The sequence below is a fragment of the Neodiprion pinetum genome, chromosome 4, assembly GCF_021155775.2.
Source record: "Neodiprion pinetum isolate iyNeoPine1 chromosome 4, iyNeoPine1.2, whole genome shotgun sequence".
Taxonomy (NCBI): domain Eukaryota; kingdom Metazoa; phylum Arthropoda; class Insecta; order Hymenoptera; family Diprionidae; genus Neodiprion; species Neodiprion pinetum.
Window position 1 is genome coordinate 36,660,311 of NC_060235.2, and position 20,966 is coordinate 36,681,276.

General features: G+C 44.0%; 1 protein-coding gene across 1 annotated transcript in view; it reads left to right on the top strand.

The window, feature by feature from the left end:
- LOC124217375 (43 kDa receptor-associated protein of the synapse) overlaps positions 1 to 20,966 on the top strand; it is a 45,391-nt gene that overhangs the window by 19,446 nt on the left and 4,979 nt on the right. Inside the window, exons 2-5 of the mRNA XM_046622835.2 lie at positions 23 to 233; positions 10,765 to 10,916; positions 19,863 to 20,009; positions 20,543 to 20,702. Of these exons, the coding sequence (XP_046478791.1) occupies positions 23 to 233; positions 10,765 to 10,916; positions 19,863 to 20,009; positions 20,543 to 20,702 (670 nt within the window). The remainder of the gene's footprint in view (positions 1 to 22; positions 234 to 10,764; positions 10,917 to 19,862; positions 20,010 to 20,542; positions 20,703 to 20,966) is intronic.

Genomic DNA, 20,966 nt, shown 5'->3' on the forward strand with positions numbered 1-20,966 from the left:
AATCGCTTCTACCCTTTCACAGCGGTTCGGTAAGCCATCAGCTGTCGGCCACGGCGCTCCTCGGAAGTCCGGATGGCTCGCGGCACCCTCTTGACGTGTACGAATTTGCCGAGGAGGATTATCGTCATCACAACGGAAGCGGCCGCGGACACCATCAGAATGGGAGAATCGGCCTCTGGGAGTGTCTCGTCGGATGCAGGCATCGGCTGGATCAGCAGCTGGCCAGGCGAAGAGTGAGTAAAAGCTGCAATACGCTGGTAAACTACGATACTGCACAAATTAGCGCGTTCAAATCGAGCGAAATTCATCATCCCTTACAAGGAGACTTACGATTAGTATTCAAGATTCCAAAATCGTTGTCGCAAATTTGATTTTCTCTTTAGTCTCACGTTTTCACCTGTAAGAATAATGTCAGAAGTGATGAAATATATTCACTCGGGAATACGCGGTAATCATTATCACCGCAGATTCGGATTTTATGCTGATTTAAAACTTTTGTTAAAGTGTTTAAAAATTAATGTTCACTGGAAAAATTTTCACCATAAGCTTGACCCAGATTTTCGTCCAACACACCATAAATTCACGACTTCGATTTAACGTAACTCTTTTTATAAACACATCGTCGATGAAACAAACTGTAATTTGACAAGGTAAGGTATATATTTTATAGTTTGATTATTCGGAGTTTTCTCCATAAGTGCAGAATTTGATCGGTGATACGGGCCGCGTTTAATCGCCCTTAGCGATGAATATAGGAAGTGGGTAATTATAGGGTCGATGGCAAGCAATTGGGAAATACGTCATCCGGTCGGACCGAGGATGAATCGCTCCGTCCGAAGCGAGGTTTCAGTTCCCTGCATCCGTTTTCTTCGTTCGATTGGTCTCCGAGAGCGCTCTCGGCCCCATGAACGAGACTTGAAATGGAATCGCTCGCTATCTTTGATCCTAATTCCGGAAGATCTCGCTCGCAATCTTCAGATGCGTAGAGTGACGTCAAAAGATTCGTATACAGCCGCCTAATCCCGTCTTTGATAATTAACGGCGGGCTAATTAGAGGCCGTAATCGACGTGCCGAACGCGTATTCCTCGCATCCTGCGTAATGATGTCTATAAGCAATCATCGCATGGATGAGGTCCCAACTTGATCGTTAACCGGTTGTAACACTTATCCTTGTGTCATAGTCTTGAATTCTCTCTCTCTCTCTCTCTCCTATGTACGTATAATTTTTTTACATATGTCTATGGATGCTAGGGAATATTACCCCGCAATCAAATAAATATGCATCCATTTATCTATCTCTCTGGAAATTTTCATTACCGAATAAAACGTTTTCGCGGCTGACCGCTGCGCCCGCGTGTTTTCACATTCGGCGTCGTATCATCGCGAGAAAATTTGACGAATCTGATGGTGAACCGCCGAGTTTGCGGCTAGCCGAGGCTCACACCGAACACTCTGCCCTTTTTTTTTTTTGTTTTTTCTTATCCTTTTTTTCTCCAGAAATGATGAGCAGCCGCAGGATCCGCGAACGGAAAATGCTGGAAACATTTCGCCACTGCAAGTTCGCCTGAGGTTATTTATACGAGGCAAAAATTTTTGCCTCTCCCACGCACGTGACTTGTTACGTTATGTATGTAATATGTAAATTATAAATGGACACAGGAAAAGATTCAAACGGATGCGTCGGACGAGTTATGCGATTACATATATGTATCGCGACAGAAGTGTTCGGGATGGAATGAAAGCGAATGAGAGGGGGAAGGGGAAAATTGAAAGATATTAGAAAAGTGCTTGTGGAGCGGTTGCTCATCTTCCACGAGTCATCTAATCAAGGCGTCACTCTTGAATAACCCGAGGCGAAGGAGGATCGGAAGGCTGACAGGAGAATTCGAAAAAGTAATTCGTCAAGACTATTTATAACACCTAATTTTTTTCTCTCTCTTACTCCTTCGACAGTTTTTTCCGGCTTCATTGACCACTCTGTATGACGCTGTGTTACCTCAGCAGCTCTTGCACCGCGCAACAAGGGTGAACCAATGTAATAAAATAATTGGCTGAATTCCTGTATAAACGTGATATAATACAACGGGAAAGAATACGTACAAGATAAAAATGAAAATTTTTCAAAGGATCTTCTCAAAGTAATATACATGTATTAGGGTGGTCCTTACTTAAGGTGTTGGCAATTTTTTTCGGACCACCCCCCAAATCAACATCAAATAATTTAAAAATAATTTCCTAACTTCTTTATACATTAAGTTCAACTCTAAGATAGTTCGCATCCTGGTCGAATTTTCTTATGGAAATTAACACGGGAAAAACTTTTTTTCTCAGTCTATATTTTATTGTAAAAGTATTAATGTTCCAAAAAATCTGTAACCACGAGGTTTTAGTGGGGATTAATGCTAATACCTGAGAAAAAATTCACATCATCATAACAGGTAATCTAGACAAATTACACATCCCCTAAATGGTAAAAAGTCAGATTTCGAGGGTGTGCAATTCGTCGAGATTAGTTGGTATGATGATGCGAATTTTTTCTCAGACGGTAGCAGTAATGCCCACTATGACCTCGGAGTTACAGATTTTTTGGCACATTATTACTTTAACAACAAAATGCATAGTGAGAAAAAAAAGTGTTTCCCACTTCCACAAGAAACTTCGATCACATTGCGGACTATCTTAAAGTTGAGGTGAAAATCTGAAAAAATCAGGCAATTGTTTTTGAATTATTTGAAGTTTATTTGGAAGATGGGGTGGCAAAAATTCGTCAACACCCGAAATAAGGTCTACCCTAATGTATGTACGTATATATATATTTTATGTTCTTTTGTTTTTTATGTTTTATGGAGGTGGATAAAATAGTCGAAACTTCGACATCAATTGTTAAAGAAATAGTAGACAAAATTTACAACCATCCGTGAATAACATCTTGACGAGCTTTTGCCTCCATGAGATTCGATTCTTTTGCAACCCTTTTTTGCAGTTTCGCTCAAATGAAGGCTATTCTCCCATCCTCGAACTTCCGGATCTTCTCCCCCTATTTATTATAGGTGAAAAGTTAATTATCGCGAGGTATTTCGCTCCTCGGATCATCCCTTCATCCCTTCATCCCTTCATCTCTCGTCCTATCAGGGCTCGTCTAGCTGCAGGTTGAATGGCCCGAACAGCTCGGCCATTTTCCCCTCTTTCTTTTACGAGACCATCCGCAATTTACCGTTTATTTACTTTTTCTATGTTCCTGCGACTTTCCCGCCTTCGGAGAGGTCAACTCGGCCTTCGCCGCAGTGCGGAAAAAGGCGATCGCAAATAACGGGCACGCCGCAAGCATGGAAATATGTAACGTGTTACGGGAAACGGTGAGACTTTGCGTCGCGTTAACGACGTCGACTTTATCGCGCACGAAAGATGGGCCTCAAAATCGCGCAACGTACCGGCTAAATCGTCGTCTTCGGTCGTGTTCAGAGAATTTCCGAAGGCTGCGATAAGGACGAGGAAAATATCCTTGTTAAAAAAAATTGCTCTCCGATTCAACTACGTTTCATTCGTGGCATAAGCGATTTTTTGTTTTCCACTTGCCCCTGCAGCTCACAACAAGGACTCTTGAATGGTTTTTCGCGAAGCTCAAGAGACGCGTAAGTAAGCAAAGCAGTCTTGTCTTCGCGGGGTACTTTTTAGCCGAGCCTGCACCCTCGACACGTGACACGAAATGGGCGAGACAGAGCCGAGAAGGAGAGAGAGAGAGGAGAGAGAGAGAGAGAGAAAGGGAGAGAACGACGGGGGAGCTGAGACGAGTGGGATGGGAACACTTTGGACTCTCCGACAAAAGAGGATTCCCCTTTTTAATTCGTCTGGTAAATGTCCGGAGCGGAGAATCGTCGTCATACTTATTTCGGGAGCTCTGATTCCCGTGCCTGTTAAGCCTCGAGTTTTCCCCGACAAACCGCACACGCGTGTTACAATATATCTGCCGTGCCGTGTGTGTCCTACAACCTGGAATATGTCGCCGGTTATTCTTGGAACTTTCTTTTAAAAATTTCTCCGTCGCATCGGGTATCGCCACGCGTCAATCACGGTTGGAAAATCGATGAAATCACTTTGGCCGTATCAAACGCTCTTCGATTCTTTGATCAAGAGAATTATTTGAAACGTACTGTAAACCCCGGGGAGATTCGGCGGAGAGCTTTGATGCTACCCGTCACTCAGGCTGCCCGGCTGATTCCACTTTACGAATTTACGTCGAGCGTATACCTTCCGCCTGCGGAGTGTTTTGAATAGAACAATGTTTCATGTTTTCGTATATCGATTCCGGTGCTGGGTGAAATCTAATTTTTCGATTTTAGAAAGCTCTTCCACTCTCGAGTCAACGAAATTTTCAAACAAAATTCAGACGAAAGTGCGTCGACGTAGAGAAAAAATTGTACAAATTTTGCGAGCACAGTTTATTCAACGGGTATGAAGATCGGCATTGTTTAGAAACCGGAAACGGTGAGATCATCTCAACAATTTCCGTACGCCACGTGTTCGCCGGATACATGCAGATTCTAAATTCGCGTCGAGTCATTTGTCTGGAATTCACGGAAATGATTTCATTGCGTGCAAATATGCTGAAAAAACGAAAGCAAAGCAAGAATTTACAGAGGCTCTAATTTTTTTTTAAGATAAGGACTAAATAATTTATATTTAACGAGTGATTCTCCTGTAATAATTCGATTCCCTGCTTCAATCTAAGGTCAGTGAAAATATTTGCGTACTGCGAGCTTGAAATTTGCGGAGAACAATTTATAGTATTTATACCTGTATATTTGTATGTATATTATATATATTTGTAAAAACAAGACGAGCGATTTAGAGGCCTAATTAGGATGTCGTATACATATATAAAGGTCTTGTTGACCGTAGGGAATGAAACGGTGAGATCGTCGACGATGTGTAAAAATATAGCCACGACAGGTCTATAAAAAGATTTTTTTAACATTACGTCGCCTAGGTGTAGAAAGATTCGGCGGAGTAGCGTTTCATGGCTGTGAGAAATGCCGCGGATCGGGATCCCTCGATTTCTTATACATATCCCTGAAGGATGCGCGACCAAGAGTGCGGGGTTAAAAAGGCAAAGTACAAATAGAATCAAAGAAAGCGGAGAAATAAAATGAAATACGGACAAGGATTTCCGGACAGTGGGCGAGTCCTTTTCAAGCCCGGCGTGTTTGGGATTCGCTCGAAGTCTTGCGAGGATTTCGGCAGGATTTCGGCGTTTGCAAAATTGTTATCATCATGCAGGGGCTCAGGATCACGATTCAAAAAGTTACATTTTCTTTTCCTCCGACTTCCTGTTCTCTACCACCTTATAAGACGTTATCATTATTATTATCATTATTATTATCATTCTTTTTCCGGTCCCTAAATCAGGAGAAGCTTTTTTTCTTTACAACCTACCCTCGTTTCGAAGAAGAAGAGGAAAAAAGAAAAAAAAAAAAAAAAAATAGAAAAAATATTTCTGCCGCTGAGAATCTGATCGTAAAATTTATTCGAGTTCTCAACTTTTACAATTCTTCTTTTCTTGTAAACTCCCATCGATACCGACACCCGGATATTTTCAACTGATCGTGAACTCGGTTTAGTGGAATACCGTTTCTCTAGGGTAAGATTCATCAATTCGTCCCTTTTGGTTGTTTTTTTTTTTTTTTTGTTTCATACAAGCTATCAGAGCCAAAAGCACTCAACGTTAATTGGCCGACCATATTGCACGGTCTTGTAATTCGCCTGGAAAATCGAAATTTGTTGACCCAAAAAATAATTTTGTAATCCCTCATCAACCCGAGCGATGGCGTACCGCTGTGTCATTATCCCCGGAGCCCAACAGTTGACAATCTAAACGAGCCGGCCGGAGTGAAATCCGAGTAATCAATTCACCCGGCGGTATTAACCCATCGAATGCTCGTTCTCGTCGACCGATAAGCCATTAGAAATTAAATCCCATATTTATTTATTGGCAGTAACGATAAAGCTTTCGGTGTTATTTCGTTATTATATCAAATGTTCTTCATTCAATATTTCTTATCTCGCTTTTTCACCCCTTTCGATCCACGCTGACATTCGCTGTATATATTCGTTCGACTCTATAAGTGGGCATTGATCTTTCAAAAACGAATCAGTTATATTTTGACGGTGTAATTAATCACGCGATCCTCCGGAGCCCGGAACAGACTCTCGATTTCTACCCCCTCGACGTCCGACGCCTCCCGCATTAGCGGCAAGGGCAGCACCTAATCAATCTTCTCATTTCTCGACGCGCTCGTGAAAGACGTGGTTTATGAAAAGGCAGTCTGCTTCCCCGGCTCGTGGAAACAAGCTTCGAAATCTGAGCGGGCGTAGAGAAAAGACGATTGTTCAACTCTGAGCATTCTCCCATCAAAGCCAAATTGGAAAGTGTAAAGAGCGTCGCTAAGAAGCTTCGCAAGCTCGCTACAGGCATTGGAACACCGATGTGACACTGGGAGCACAGGGTGTGCACCTATCTATGTCGGTCAAAGCTTTCGCACAAAGCGCCTCTTAACTTTCAAACGCGTCAACGGTTTGCGAACAAAAGTTAATGTCGGAACGAATTCAAGGGATCGTAGCTGTCAATGACCAATGGAAGACCTTTTCATCGTAGAGATTATCCTCTGCAACGGTGTTTGCGAGGAGAGGGATTGGAAGATTGAATTTACCATGGAGCATCGAAAGGAATAATCCTCTTTGGTGGGGATGAGTGAAGTCGAGACAAGCATAAGGCTCGGTGCTTTTTCCCTCATAAAACAGTAACAATAAAAGCTGTTCGTGATCGTTATGCTGGTCGATCGCGTTTGCAAAACGAGGAGAAGCTGAACCTTGACAGTGAACGGTACTTTTCCAACATCGCGAAGCTACGTTCCAATGTCGACAATCTATGTTCCGGAGTTGCCGGTCTCTGCCGGAAGTTCAGACGGAAGAGGCCCCGCTGGAACGGGGAACGGAGGAAATGACGTCAGGAGTCCTTTCCCAGTCCTGCCAAGCCAAAGGGTTTGGCTTTGCCTGCGGCAAACCTTCTTGCCAGGAAAGAGGGTCTTTCTCAGGAATCCTCGGTGGGTGGATGGATGGATGGATAGATTTTTAGTTCATCTTTCGCGGCTTTGCTTTCTCACACGATCGCGAGTCTAACACCTAGTCCATAACCTGGTTGAAACGTAGCGACAAATAATGAATTTTGTCGTTCAATCCAATTATCACGGTCACAAAGTTCAATCAATATTCGCGGCTTGGATTCCAGGCACCTCGCATTAAAATGAGTTTACGAGGAGAACAGGCGTCACGTACGATCCAAAACCTTCCAAATCGTTTGGGTGTTTTTCCTCGGGTAAGACGGAGGTGTTACATAAATTTGATAATATTGTAGCGTCAACCGCAAGTTTTCAGCGTCTGCGAATGTAGTTTGGAGGATGAACGATACGATACGATCTCGATTCTCAGAATTGATTTTCGTTTAACTTATCTCTCGGAGCATTCCTCGAGAAAGTTCCTCGCCAAGGACCGAATCTCTCCCATCCGCCGATAGATAAGGTCCTCCTTGGCTGCTTCATCGATAGATAAAGTCGCGCACCGCCTCGGCGGTGCAATTTGATGCTTCAGCAGGCAGCCAGCAGCTCGGTGTGGATGTTTTCGCCCGGTCCATTCTATCCTTGAGCTGCACCAAAGACTTTTTCCTCTATCCCCGGAGAATCTTCGCGCCGTGTTGGAAATTTTTTTTGCGGATCCTTTCAGCCGTCGTAAGCTGTCCATTTATCCTTCGAAACAATTAAGTGATACTGGCTTAGAACATCGGACAACTTATGCGTTATTCTTGCCACATTTTTTCACACTTTAATTCAGTGATCTCTCTCACTCTCTCTCCGAAAATAAAGCATGCTTTCGGTATGGAAATTTACGAACTCGGTCCGATCCTGCTCGAGCCATGGTCATCCTTCTGAGCGGTAGATTACATAGAATCCTTTTTGGAGATGTTCTTCGTTACACGTTCAAATCATCGTATCTCGTTAGGATCGGCCCGCCGAATTCACGTACAATAGAAGCAGAAGTTTCTTTTTGGATTACCTTACCTTTTTCCCGAATCACAAAAGAAAGATGTTGCGGCTGTGGCGGTCCGTTATTACACCGGGATCAGAAACGCGATCGGGCTTCTCGTGATTCTGTGGGTTGTATTTATTATTTGAGCAGCGTGTATAGCGGTGGAAAAACTTCGGGCGAATCTACGAGAAAAGCTTTCTTAGATGGAAAAGAACTAAGCAAATAATAATAATTATGAATAAACGAAGCTCCGGGATAATCATGCTCGGCGTGAATCTGCGAAGGGATTTAGGGGTTGTTTTGATTATGGCCATCCCTTCTGGTTATGGGATGATCTTAATTTCCACGGGTGGATCGTAAACGCAGACATGATTTCATCATTTTCTCTCGGCAACACGCGGTTTTCATTTGACCTTCTCTTGTTTTTGGTGTTTTTGTTGAATTTTGTATTTATTTTTTTTTTCTATCGTTCTTACTTCGTTAATTAAATTTAATTCTTCATTTTTTCTTTTCTTCTCGTAACATCTGCCAGCGAATTCATGAACTCTAATTTGGTTACCTTTTGTACCGCTTGCTTTTTCCGAGGAAACGACAGTATGGAAAATACGTAATATATGCTTAATGTTTGAAATATGATACTCGTATAACGGGCAAAAGTATGAGACCTCAAGTGTCTGAACTAAATAAGTTCACCATCCATCAGATATAAGAAATGAACGAGTTATCGCTCTCGCAACGCCGTCCGACTGACTGTCATGCTATGATTTTGATCTCAGTTCTCATCGCCGCCTTCGCAAGGTTATCCAGGCATATATTTATAATGGAAAGAGATATGTTACAACACCCAGCATTCCAATACTCGGACCCAATGACCCGTTTTATTCAACGTGAATATTCAGTCTTGCTTCGTACAAAACACCGAAAGAGATACGCAGATGCATTGAGAACATTGAAGAAAATAATACTCGCCAAGAGAAATTCTTTTGAGAACTCGGCGCGGAAGAGAGAAAGCTTTACGCAGGTTTCGGTCTTGCGAACTTAACTGCAACAATCGCGTTCTCGATCGGTCTTGAAATTGAAAAAGTATCGTTTTCAAACCCAGGGGTATAAGATCCGCGATCGAAATAAGCAAAGAATTTCAGTTGGGGAGCGTTCCGGGCCAGGAAAGGTGGGTTCAAGCGGTCGAGGAGAGTGGGAAGAAATAGGTTGAAAAAATTATGAGAACAAATGAAAGACCCGGGCGGAAGCTTTTGACCTATGCCGAAAATCCTGCAGATCCTCGAGAACCGGAGCGAGGTCGAGGTCATAAAAACCGAGAGCATCGCGGGTCGCGGTGAACGTTAACGAGTGTCCAATGGAAACGAATGGGAAGTTTCAAGGAGAGCCGAATCCCGGACGCGTACGAAACGGGAATAACCTTCCGCCGGCAGGGAAAGGTACGAGACAAAGTCCTCCGAGGATTTTCCGGCTGATTGATCGACTTGGCGAGCGGCATGTTCCTCGGTAGCAGCTCCTTTGTTTTATTTATACCATACCTCGGTCTCAATTTGCACCGTGCAAAGTTCAGGGTTGAATCGATACCCACTCCCGACCAGCCCGCCGCTCCTCTGACCTGCTCTTCTTCCGCCATGCTTCGGGCTCGGTTTCTTGCCATCGAACCTGTCGCCCAGCCACGCGATAAGCGCCAGGTGTTCCGGGGATTCTGAGCATCCAGGACACCTTACGGCGATGCTGGGCCCGTAGGTCAACCCTTTCGGTCCGATTGTGAGAAATCTGACCGACCTTGACGGCGAGCAGATGCATGGTATGGACAGTTGGACGCTTTGCCGTTTCACGGATGAATTATTCGTCGGGTGAACGAAACTGTAGCTAACGTAACAATGATTCCCATTAAAGATATCGTTACAAAGGATGAAATCACCCGTTTCTTCTCCCTTGTTCACGATTAGTCGGCATAGATATAAGAAGTTTAAATATTCACATGTCATGAAATGAATAAGGTTGCTGCCTCAACCGACATTATTGTAAAAACAGTCTTGTTTCTGACTTTCACCAAGAAACACTTGTCGTTGAATAAAAGCCTTTTTCTTAACGTTATTTTACCGTAACTTTGAATCCGTTCTTCGTCGCTCGTCGAACCTCAATTTCATTTACAGTGCCGATTAATAACAGTTTTACTCAAGCCCCTCTCAACGATTTACGAACTACTTTCATCAGAAATCATCGGAAGGCGCCACTTCAAATCATAAATGAAGCGAAAAATTTTTTACATAAATAAAAATCTTAAAAAAAAAGAATAAAAATATTTTACGAATACTTTCGTCCCTTGGTTGTGGCATCGTTTTGATCCAAACCTTTTGAGTAACGTGTGAAGGGGAGTATTAGGTATCCATATCCTGAGCAGATTCTGCGGATCTCCCGTTTCGCCCTGAAGTCTGTATCAGGATTGTTAATCGGGAGTTTCGGTGGCTTCGAAAATGTGACATGTTTCAGTTGGGTGAACGCGCGTTGTAGTTTCAAAGCTCTTCGATGTCAGCCTCTCGGCGTCATGCTGACGAAGCCACGCTGCTCGCTGGCTTATTTATCGTATGTACGCGGCGCCCTGTGAAAGCTGAGCTCGCAAAATCCCCACCCGTGAACCGTGCAACCAACTATCGCTCAATATTGTTCGTTTTCAATTGCAGGTCGAACAAGGGCTGAAACTGTACAGAGCCCACAAACAGCAGGCTGCTGTACGGAAATGGAGCGGCGCTCTTAAGAACATTCGACAACGTGACGACAAGTTCACTCTGCTCGGATACTTGTATCAGGCCTACATGGACTGGGGTAAATACAGGTAATAATTCATGCTTCGATTAATACGCGATTCGGGGCGAGAGGGAAAAAATGTGCTGCTATAACTCTCGCCTCGATGGGTTCGCATCGATTTTAAAAATACCCTCAAAACCACTCGATCCGGTTGATATCAAGGAAAAAAGTTAAAGCAAAAGAACTCATTTCCACGCCAGCTATTTTGAAGACGATTATCATTTTGTTTTATACATCGGAGTTCCTCGAATTCGGAATCACTCTCTTCCAAAATTGCCCGTTACCGGATGATCGAAGGACGAACTAACGAGTCGTTCATACGAGCAACGAACGAATGAGATTACGGGTTCGATATTGGAATTTGGAAACCGTGTATATGTCTATCCTCCCCTGAAACGTGTACCGAGTGCCGCTCATCCGGTAGAACGGAGGCACAACGAGCAGAGTAAACAACCCTTCATTGTAGAACGAATTTTGAATAGGCTATAACGCCGATTCACCTCCGTACTTCGCTGCTCGTAATTACGAACGCTCATTACGAGCATTTGGGACGAGGTTGCGTGCTCATAACGACAGTCAAATTATCACCGTGTTTAAAATGTCCCGCAATTAGTTTCATTCAATTTTTCTCCTCATTCAGCTTCAAGAAAGAAAACGTAGCTACCTAACTGACTTTTTTATGCAGGACTTAAAACGGCGGAGCGAAAATGGATCAAAGACTTTTCTCTCATTACTTTCGTAAACATTTTACACGTCAGACATTCATCGCAACCGATACTGACGCAAAAATTATTTTATACCCACGACGTAAGTTTGGGACTCCAGACCTAATTCACTCCGGGCATTTGCGTCTACATTTGTCTTTGCACATACTCGCACGACGTGTAATCAGGACAACCTCGGTGCGAAGAGCTTGCTTCTGTGTGAAAATGTTTCCTTTGAAGCATACCGCTGGAAATGCTCAGGTTCGCAAAGTCTATAGTTACACGAAGGTAAATTTCATTCACGCGCTAATGTCCCCTTGGATATCACGTCACTACGCGTGACTGGTAAGGATAAAAAAAAAAAAAATCAAGGTTTTCAATAACGCGTTACGCTCGCTGACCACCATTCGCAAACTTTTTATCACCGATATAACTCCAACGAGTCGTTTGAAAGTCATTACCATCCGTCAGCTCACCCACCGTAGTCAGCACAGTCACGTCTGTAATCTATGATCTTCTAGAATCCGAGGTACCTACTTTTACTTCCCCACATGATCATGGATTTTTATTAAACTCGGTCGAAAGCTATATCGAAGAGAGCCGGTTGTGAATTCTCCAAAATTATACGGTCATACAGTTTTACAATATTGGTGAAGTAATTGGATATCGGAAACTTGTTTTGCGTTTGTGCACGAAGTTTGCTTTTATACTCGTAACACGTATAAATATAAGATAACTCGAAAAAAATCTATTCAAAAGAACGCTGAAGGATTCTAATTAGCTCAACGGTCACTTCCTTTTCAGACGCACCTTCGCAAGGTAGATTGATTCGAATCTAATCCGCCGCTTCGGTCTTTGATCGCGGAAAAAACCGTCCCAGAATTAATCAGCTTGATGGTTTCGCTCGCGTCGAGAGTTTCTGATAGGTACTCGAGTTCCATGAAAGGAAGAAAAATAATGTTTTTACTGGCTGCTCTGCGTTTAGTATGGACTCGCGACTCGGAGGCTTATATACACGTCCAACAGACCCATGTTTGCATTCAGTCTTACTTTTGATTCAAGTGCTTAGCCACATTTCCAAAAGGTTTTTAAAAAAAATCGGCTAAACAACGAATCCCAAGGGTGGTTCGAGCCTCCGTATCACAATACGCGTCACCGCGAGTCGGAGTTAGAAGGAAAATAAAAAAGATTCAAAAAACTTGCGCCTCAATCGAGTTCTGCACGAGACGAGTGAGCGAAGTGCATCGGCCTCTGTTGAGGCGGAGAGAGTCGAGCCGAGCGTATCCAAGAGGAGTTAAACATTTCAATTACTCCGAGTGAAGAGCGGGTCCATTGTTTCTGCAGAAGGTCTGCATGTGTAAGGCCACACTTACACGTTATAGATCGGGAAGTTGAAACCTCGAGCCATCGACGAACTCCATTAGCACGAAATACGCGAAGCGGGATTCGCGCGCTTTGCATCGACCACCACGTTCGGATCCTTTCAATATCGCGCCGAGATTTTCATCTCCTCGGCATTTATTCACAGTCAATTTGTTCGCGGAAAACGACCCTTGTACAACCCTCGTCACACGCCCATCCGATTCTCGTTTCTCTCTCTCCCTTTTTCTTTCTATCTTTCTTTGACCCGCGACGCTGACCAGAATTTCACCGGTCAAACGACGCGTTCACCGAATCATGGACGCGCGGTTATGGAACAAACCAGAATTCCTCCGCGATCCTCCGATTACTCCGGATTGCAGAGCTTCGGGAAACGATGTCAATTGCACCCCTTATATTCCATCGGGAAATACCTACCTACTCACGGCTACGTTTTGACCAATCGTGGACCTCTACGCAACGCGAAGATTCGCTTCTGCCGGTTCACGATAAACTGGAATACCCCGGGCATTCGAGGATTTGCGATAACTCACGGTCATACGTCTCAATCGGCCAGGAAACGCGCCCCCTTCGACACCTGACGTATGACTTTGAGGATAAATTCACCCCGGTTCACCCCACCGTACATCCTCGATACCCCGATCATTTTTCATCATACGATACCTTTTAGGTTTGCTGACTTATTACGCCAAGTACGATATCCCAATTTTATTGTGGAATTCGGGAGAAGATTCTTCCCACACTGTGCAGCCTTGTTACACCTATACGTATACTGCATATTTTCCGCTCAGCTCGTTTTTCGCAAACTCGCCAATCTCGAAATTCCTTATTAAAGTGTCTCGACCCTGACTCACGTTCTCATAATTCATTGCTCAATATGTATACACAGTGGATTTTTCCGCAGGAGTACTTATTTCACAATGACAAAGTAATCTTTAAAAATCTGTAAGTAAGCCACGTAGTTTCAGCTCAACCTTGTGACTCTCATTTATACATCAATTGTAAAACGAATGGTAAGGGTACAAATTCTTTTAATCTTTTTCAACACTACCGGAAGCTTTCGAAATTTTAACCCCGCAAGAGCCAACTAAATGGCTCTGTTGTACCAAAGTACCAATGACGAGTGACCTGAAAAGCATTTTGTGATGCTAAAACCTCGCGTTACAAAGTGAATAAATTTGTATTTTCCCGTCATTTGTTGAAGTGCAGGTGCGTCCTGCTTGCGCTTGCATGACTAGACGAATGCGGCGATATTGAAAAGTTGAGAGCCGCGTAGGGTGTCGTAAGAATACGGTCGAAGGTGAAGAGGCTGCCTTAAGATGCATATATGTACGTAGGTAAGTAAGTGAGGGGAGGAAAAATATGTCTCTCTCTTACATGGACGGCGCATAGCCTGCTAGTTGAAATATGTACCTATTTTCTCAATATGTGCTCGTATGTACGTAAAGTAAGCTACAAGGATGTTCCCACATTTGTACATGATGCCTTATACGTACGGCAAGGTTTCTTCCACCGTAAATCGGTAGGTATCACGGTGGATGTAGTGAAATCCCCTCACCTGATGCACCATTTTTAAAGCCAATTTGAATTTATATATTCGTACAATATCTGTTGCATATATGTATGTATGTATATATATATATATATACCAGAATACGTGACGTACATTTATAGGAATAAAAATTCGCATCGAACATTCAGTCGAGCCTTTCAAGGATTCCTCGGTCTCCCCTTCTTCTTCTTTCCGGTTTTTCCGCAACATTAGATTGTTTTCTTTCTCCAAGTTCCTCAGGTACAAATCACGCACGATTTCCAAAATTTCAATTCCTTGCGCTGTCTCGCCTGATAAGGAATAAAAGATCGCCGAAACGAGGCTGTATGATCGTTGTGACAAAGCGCCGGAATGGAATCGCAAAGTCACGAGAATTGTAATGTTACATCTAAAAATAACAATAAGCACCTAGCTAATTGGGCCAATTCCTCCACTTACAATTAGATATTTCCCATACGTTCACTTAATGGATTGCATGTAAGTAGTAACTGATTATATGATTTCGGTGTAGCAATTACTGTTCTTGAATTAATCAAAGACGATCAAATACACGACGCACTTCCACAATAATCGTACTTTTCTAGTATTATGCTAGGAGCGAGCCCCATGACTGACATTGGGGTTAATGTGGTTGGGTACGTGGCACGACTTCGAACAACCGTCGAATGTCCTGTGAATAATTTAGTCCGAGGACAGTAATAGGGTTGTTGTTTCGATGGCGATCACTCGGGGACTCGGTGTTCACTTGCTAGACTGTTTGTCGGAAGTTATCCAACCCAGCTCTTCAAACTCTGAGCAAGAGTAACAGATGACTTGATTAAAACAATCACCATCAGGCCCACTACGCTGGCTCCTGATATTATTTTGGCTCCAGTAACTGCAGTTCACTACAAGTTGGGTTGCCCGGCACCGTTTGGAAACTAGCTTTCTCTGACGAAACAGATGTTCAATGACGTCGATCAATTCTTTCACCAGGAGGCACAACGGGTGAAAACTGCCCCTGGAAAGAATCGGAGTGCTTTCTGACTGGATAACCATGGATCTTGAAGTAGTAGGACGCAAATGGCGGAAGATATCACGGGGTAAGGTTATGGGGTAAGTTTCGCGATAAGGAGGCCTGCAGCCCCGAGTCGCTTAGGGTCAAATTACAGGGACAAAGGGTGGGCCGATTTACTCGAGTTTACAGAAAATGGCGAACATGGTCGTCGGTGTGCAGAGTCTTCCCTGCAAGTGGTGATTTCCGTAGCCGGGTAAAACCGCCAGGAGGCTTTGGCCGTCACGTGTTTCGAGTTCTTCTCGTTTCCAACGGTAAAAGACAAAGCTCGACTGGTACTTGACCACTCGGCTACGGCACAACGAGGGAAGGTTTTCAGAATAGCTGCCAGCTAGTTTCAGACGAGAACTCTCCTCTTCGAGCCGAGAGGAAGAGGGATGGGGAAAAGCGCTGCGGACTTAAACAAAGAGATTGTTACTCGCAGATAGCCTTTATTACACCGGGTGCACAACGCCCACGACCCGACTCTCCGACACCTCGAGGGTTGTGCCTCGGCCACATCATGCCGCTGCCATACTGCGCGGGCTTTCATCTCGGTTTGTTGAGTCTAATTGCCTGGTTCGCCGCAGAGGGTGGAATCAGACCAGTCTTTAATAGCGCATGGCTAGTCCGGTTGTTACAACTCGAAATTTCGAGCAGCCGTGACTACCTTGGAATCAAATTAGGTACCCTACATAAATCTGCAGCTTGCTACGTTAGCCTCGCAGCTTTTGTACGGCGCCGCGTTACGAAGGCGAGATGAGACGAGGTTCACTTTTCGTATAGGCTCAAATTACCGGAGCCATCAATTTTCCGGAGCTATCCAGCGCACGGCCAGCGTGGCCGAGTTCAAGATGCCACCGAATTACCTTTTCTTTTCTTTATTCCTTTTACTCCCCCCTCCTCGTCCCGAGCAGCCTTCCGATCTTTGGCAAACATTCGGATTCGATCTCGGTTAAGTAAACATTTCATCAAATTCTTATCTGTATTACAGCCGATCGGATTAACCGTCGCGGATGTGATAAAAAACGGCCGCTGTAATCGCGCCCCGGAATCATTGCCGTGGATCGAAACGGATGTTGGTACGCAACAGAGCCCGGATCGCGTTTCGGCCGTGTAAATACGACAAGCGGAAGTATTGAAATTTCCTATCCAATTTCCCCATTACTGTACACCGTTCGCTCCGTTCGCCACGTGCTAGCTAACAGCTGTGCCTGCTGCTTGGCGTAATCAAACTTGTTACAACTATCAAGAACATTGCCCCACAACTGCCGTTCTCTAAACTAATAACGTTTTCTCCGGATTTACGATCGGCTTGGGTTATATTATACCTTGTACCCCGTAACCTTTCGGTGCCAATTACCACTTGTCGGGAATTCTTGCGGGGTATACGTACTGCATGTAATAATAAACGCCGGGTTTCTGATGAGAACGTCTTCGCTTGATTTCAAATTTAATCGCGTTGAAACTGAAAATTGTCTTCCAACGTTCTACCCGATGCGAGCGAGTGATAAATGATCTCTTTTACTTGCGCACTTCAGACTCGAAGTTGTTAACGAGTTCGATTGAATTATGTTTTAGTTTAACTTTCTGTGTGAACACTTGTTTTTTTTTTTTACACGTTTTGTTTGTAAACGAAGTGTTCTAGACTTTCAGGAAATCGAAAAAAATTCAAGGTCTCTCATCAAACCGTTAACTATATTATCCAAAAGTTGGCAGACTCGAGAGTTTGGAAGTCTTGTTAATAAAAATTGATATTCAAAGAACCAGTGTTCCCTCAAGGATGCAATTTTGGTACGGAGAGTTAATCGCAAGACGCTTGTACAATATTCGAAAAATAAGTAGTTGATGATATTAAACTCGAGGAAAAGCAGTCGCTCCGAATTGTCTTGAAAATGAATCTCTTAGTCTCCGAAAGCGAGGATGAAACATTACCCACAACGAATTCCTCAAGTTCCTCTTATAAATCATTTTGCGTCGACGTATATTCTGCGCGATGCTAAATATAATCCTCTTCGTGGGTCTCCGGATGAGTTTTATCTCCTTCTGCGGTCTTGTCCGAGCTTTAAAGTCTGGGGCAAAAAGCTACGGACATTCTTCACGGTTTTTACTTCAACCGTGTGCGTGACCCCTGGTCTCGATTTAATGGGACACTGCCTCAAATATATCGGCTGTACGATACACGAGGTCGTCACGTTGCGGCGATGAGCGATGATAACGTGCAACTTGTGTATCGTGATCGGTTGAAATCACACCGCGTGATAAGGGCAGGAATTTGGCCACCCCCGTGTACGCCTACCTTTTGTGCGAATGTTACACCCCTGTATCTGAAAATCGAGGTGTGCGGTAACGGTATCATCCTCACGCTTGCGATCCGCAAGCGGTTTTTGTTACCCTCGGGAAAATTCGTCATTTATCATCCTGCTGCTGACAATACATACTTTTTTTTTCCAACTTTTCCGCACGCTCGATCGTGTCTATACATATATACTGTGGTTTTGTACAATATCTAACATTGATTATACATATATGCGAGATATATGGGTTCAAGGTCTTGATTTGACGAAATATCGATCTATTTTTTCGACTCGACACCGATTTGTGCATCTGAGTACGAGGGCCTGAGTATTTCAACTTTCGGGTAACTGACATTTATATGAAATTTCGGCAGAATGATACTTTCAATTACATAAATATTTTAATTGTTTTGACAGTTGCCTTCGATTTCACGGTGTATAGAAGTAAAAGTATCTATTGTTGCTAGTCCTCTGAGCGAAAAAGGAAACTTGTAAAAGCGGGACCTTTATACAGCGTAATTTCTTGATTCATTCTGTTAATTAAGTTTGTCTCGAGTCACGACGAACGGTTTATTTTTTGCTCCTGGCCCAGCCTTCGATCTTCCTTTACTCGGTCGCCTCCAAGGACGCGTAGCGAGGTTAATGGCAAGTTGGTTTTTGCGCGTAATGGCAATTTTCATTTCAAAATTTACTTCGTACTGGTTCGAGGTTGACGCATTACAGGGTTCAGGTCGTCGTCACGGGGACGACTTTCCGCAACTGCAAAGTTAAGGTACCGGTATTTACAACACGGGGCGTACATACAAGCCCTGAAATTTTTTTACAAGCCCTGGATTTATGCTGATTATCTACAGTCATGGAAACGGGAAAGGCGAAGCAGGAAAAGCCGGAAAAGCCCGCGCAGTTACATTTATTTCAAGACAGATAAGGCGCAGAAAAAGCTTCCAGCTACGCTACCGTCCTTATCTCAGGAAATATTTTGGCATTCATCTCTTGATAAAGCAGTGAACGAGGGGAGGAAATCGATGAACAAAGCTCCGATGTCCGATATGACGATAAATGGGGTTGCAGTCTCTCTCTCCCCCTCTCTCTCTCTCTCTCTCTCTCCCTCTCTCGGTGTTTTGGGACGGGCGAACGAGTGACGCGCGGTAGTGATGTTGTTCCAGCGAGGAAATAGCAGAAGAGGGTGTGAGAACTCCACTTAACCTATTGATCCTTTGAGAGGCAGCCATTGGCCAAAGAGGGGCAATGGAAGGGGTAAACAGCCCGTTCCCATACCCCGTGACGAGTCGTCTCCTCCCGAATTATTGTACGCAATGGAACGTTTCACTCCAAAGGCAGAGCCGAGGGTGGGAAAAACGGTGTAATCAGATATATTACACAATATCTGATTTCTCTTGTAACTTCCCGAAACCACCGAGACACGGACCTCGCCAATTTTCCCCGGTAGTTCGAGGGTACCTCGAGCAATGAATGATGCAGAGTTGGATAATAAAGCGGAGAGACACTTTGGGCTCGAGTTTCTTTCGGTTTTCGGAAAACATTTGATTCCGGATTTCCCACGTTCCTGTTGTCGTTAGGTATTTATATGATTGCTCTTTACTTCGTTGGAGGAATTTCCTCTCCTTCTCTCTTTCACTCTCGCTCTTTCTCGTTCTACCTCGCACCGCAAATCAGTCCATGGTGGTTACAGGGTGCAAGAACACACACTGATTTACTCTAGATGGGAGAGGAAAATTTTCTCGAGACTTCCTCGAAGGCTGGCACCGGTTCAAATTCAAAGTATGCCAAAAATATTTGCATAGCCAGAAACTCCCCCTCGTTCCTTATACATTCCGCTATGTTTAAGTCTAATTCCCTAGAGTTTAAGCCCCTGGTTTACTCGATGAAACATCGCTGCACACGCGTACTCGCGAAACTCAAACAATTTATTTTATCCTCTAACCTTCGTCATCAAAAGCGAGTAGAACTCACGAGATCACAATTTTTTTTCTTTCTTCTGTTTCAGGGAAAGTATCGACTTCGCTCACAAACAGTTATGCATTTCCGAAGAACTCGACTCTCCAAACATGAGGGCTGAAGCCTATCTGAATCTAGCCAGAGCTCACGAGAGGTTGGGAGCGTTGGACAGAGCTCTCGCCTACGCAAGACACAGGTTCGGCGGTTCTGGAACTGCGTTGAAAAATCAGTTTTTTCTTTTTTTATTATCATTTCACGCCGCTTCAAGTCTGCCCGAATAGCCGACGTGATTTTAACGTGATAAAACGAGCGCCGACAGATTTGGAAACGCGTATTTAGACTCGGAATTTCCCCTTGTGGAAATTAGCCGCGTGTTTCCGTTGAGCCAGCTTGGTAATCCTGGTCTCATCAATTCCCCGCGCGTCATGTCAGTTTGTCCGAAGATTATTTCTGAACACGAGTCTGACTCGGTAACGATTTCTCATAAGGAGAACTACCGGAAACGGTGATATAAACTTGAGTGTAATATCTGGGTCGCAGCTTAATACCCACTTGCAGGGCGACGACGGCAGGCCCCAATTTACAATATCTTATCAAACATTTTACTGCCTCAATCTGAATAATCACTTCCGCGAGTTCCGACGTCGACGTATCTGAAGTGAGAATCACCGAAGCTCTTCGGTTCGATATCGGGAAAACGATTCACGTAGAATTTTCATTTCCTTTCAGCCTGTTACACGAATGCGATCAGTGCGCGACCGCTGGTCTGGTGCATCTGACCGTGGCCAGGGTCCACTTGGAACTGGCTGGATTTTGCAAAGCTCTTGAGGCCTTCCAAAGAGCTCACAAAATTGCTCAATCTATCCAAGACCCGTCGCTGGAGCTTCAGGTAACGTTTTACCTCCTTTTACGCGAGCTTCGCAACGAACGATCTTGTATACTATACATTAGTATACATGTATATTGGATAAATGCACATCCTTGGTGTCTGTATAATTCTCAAGTTACACGATTTGCCGGAGAGAAAAGAATCGCTTCGATAGATAAATTTCGTTCGATATCCACTCCGTCGATCCAGGCCTTCGGAAGGCCCGGGGATTTGGCCGAGAAACTTTGCCGAGTTGCGAAGCTGATTGCGACGCGTCGAATGATA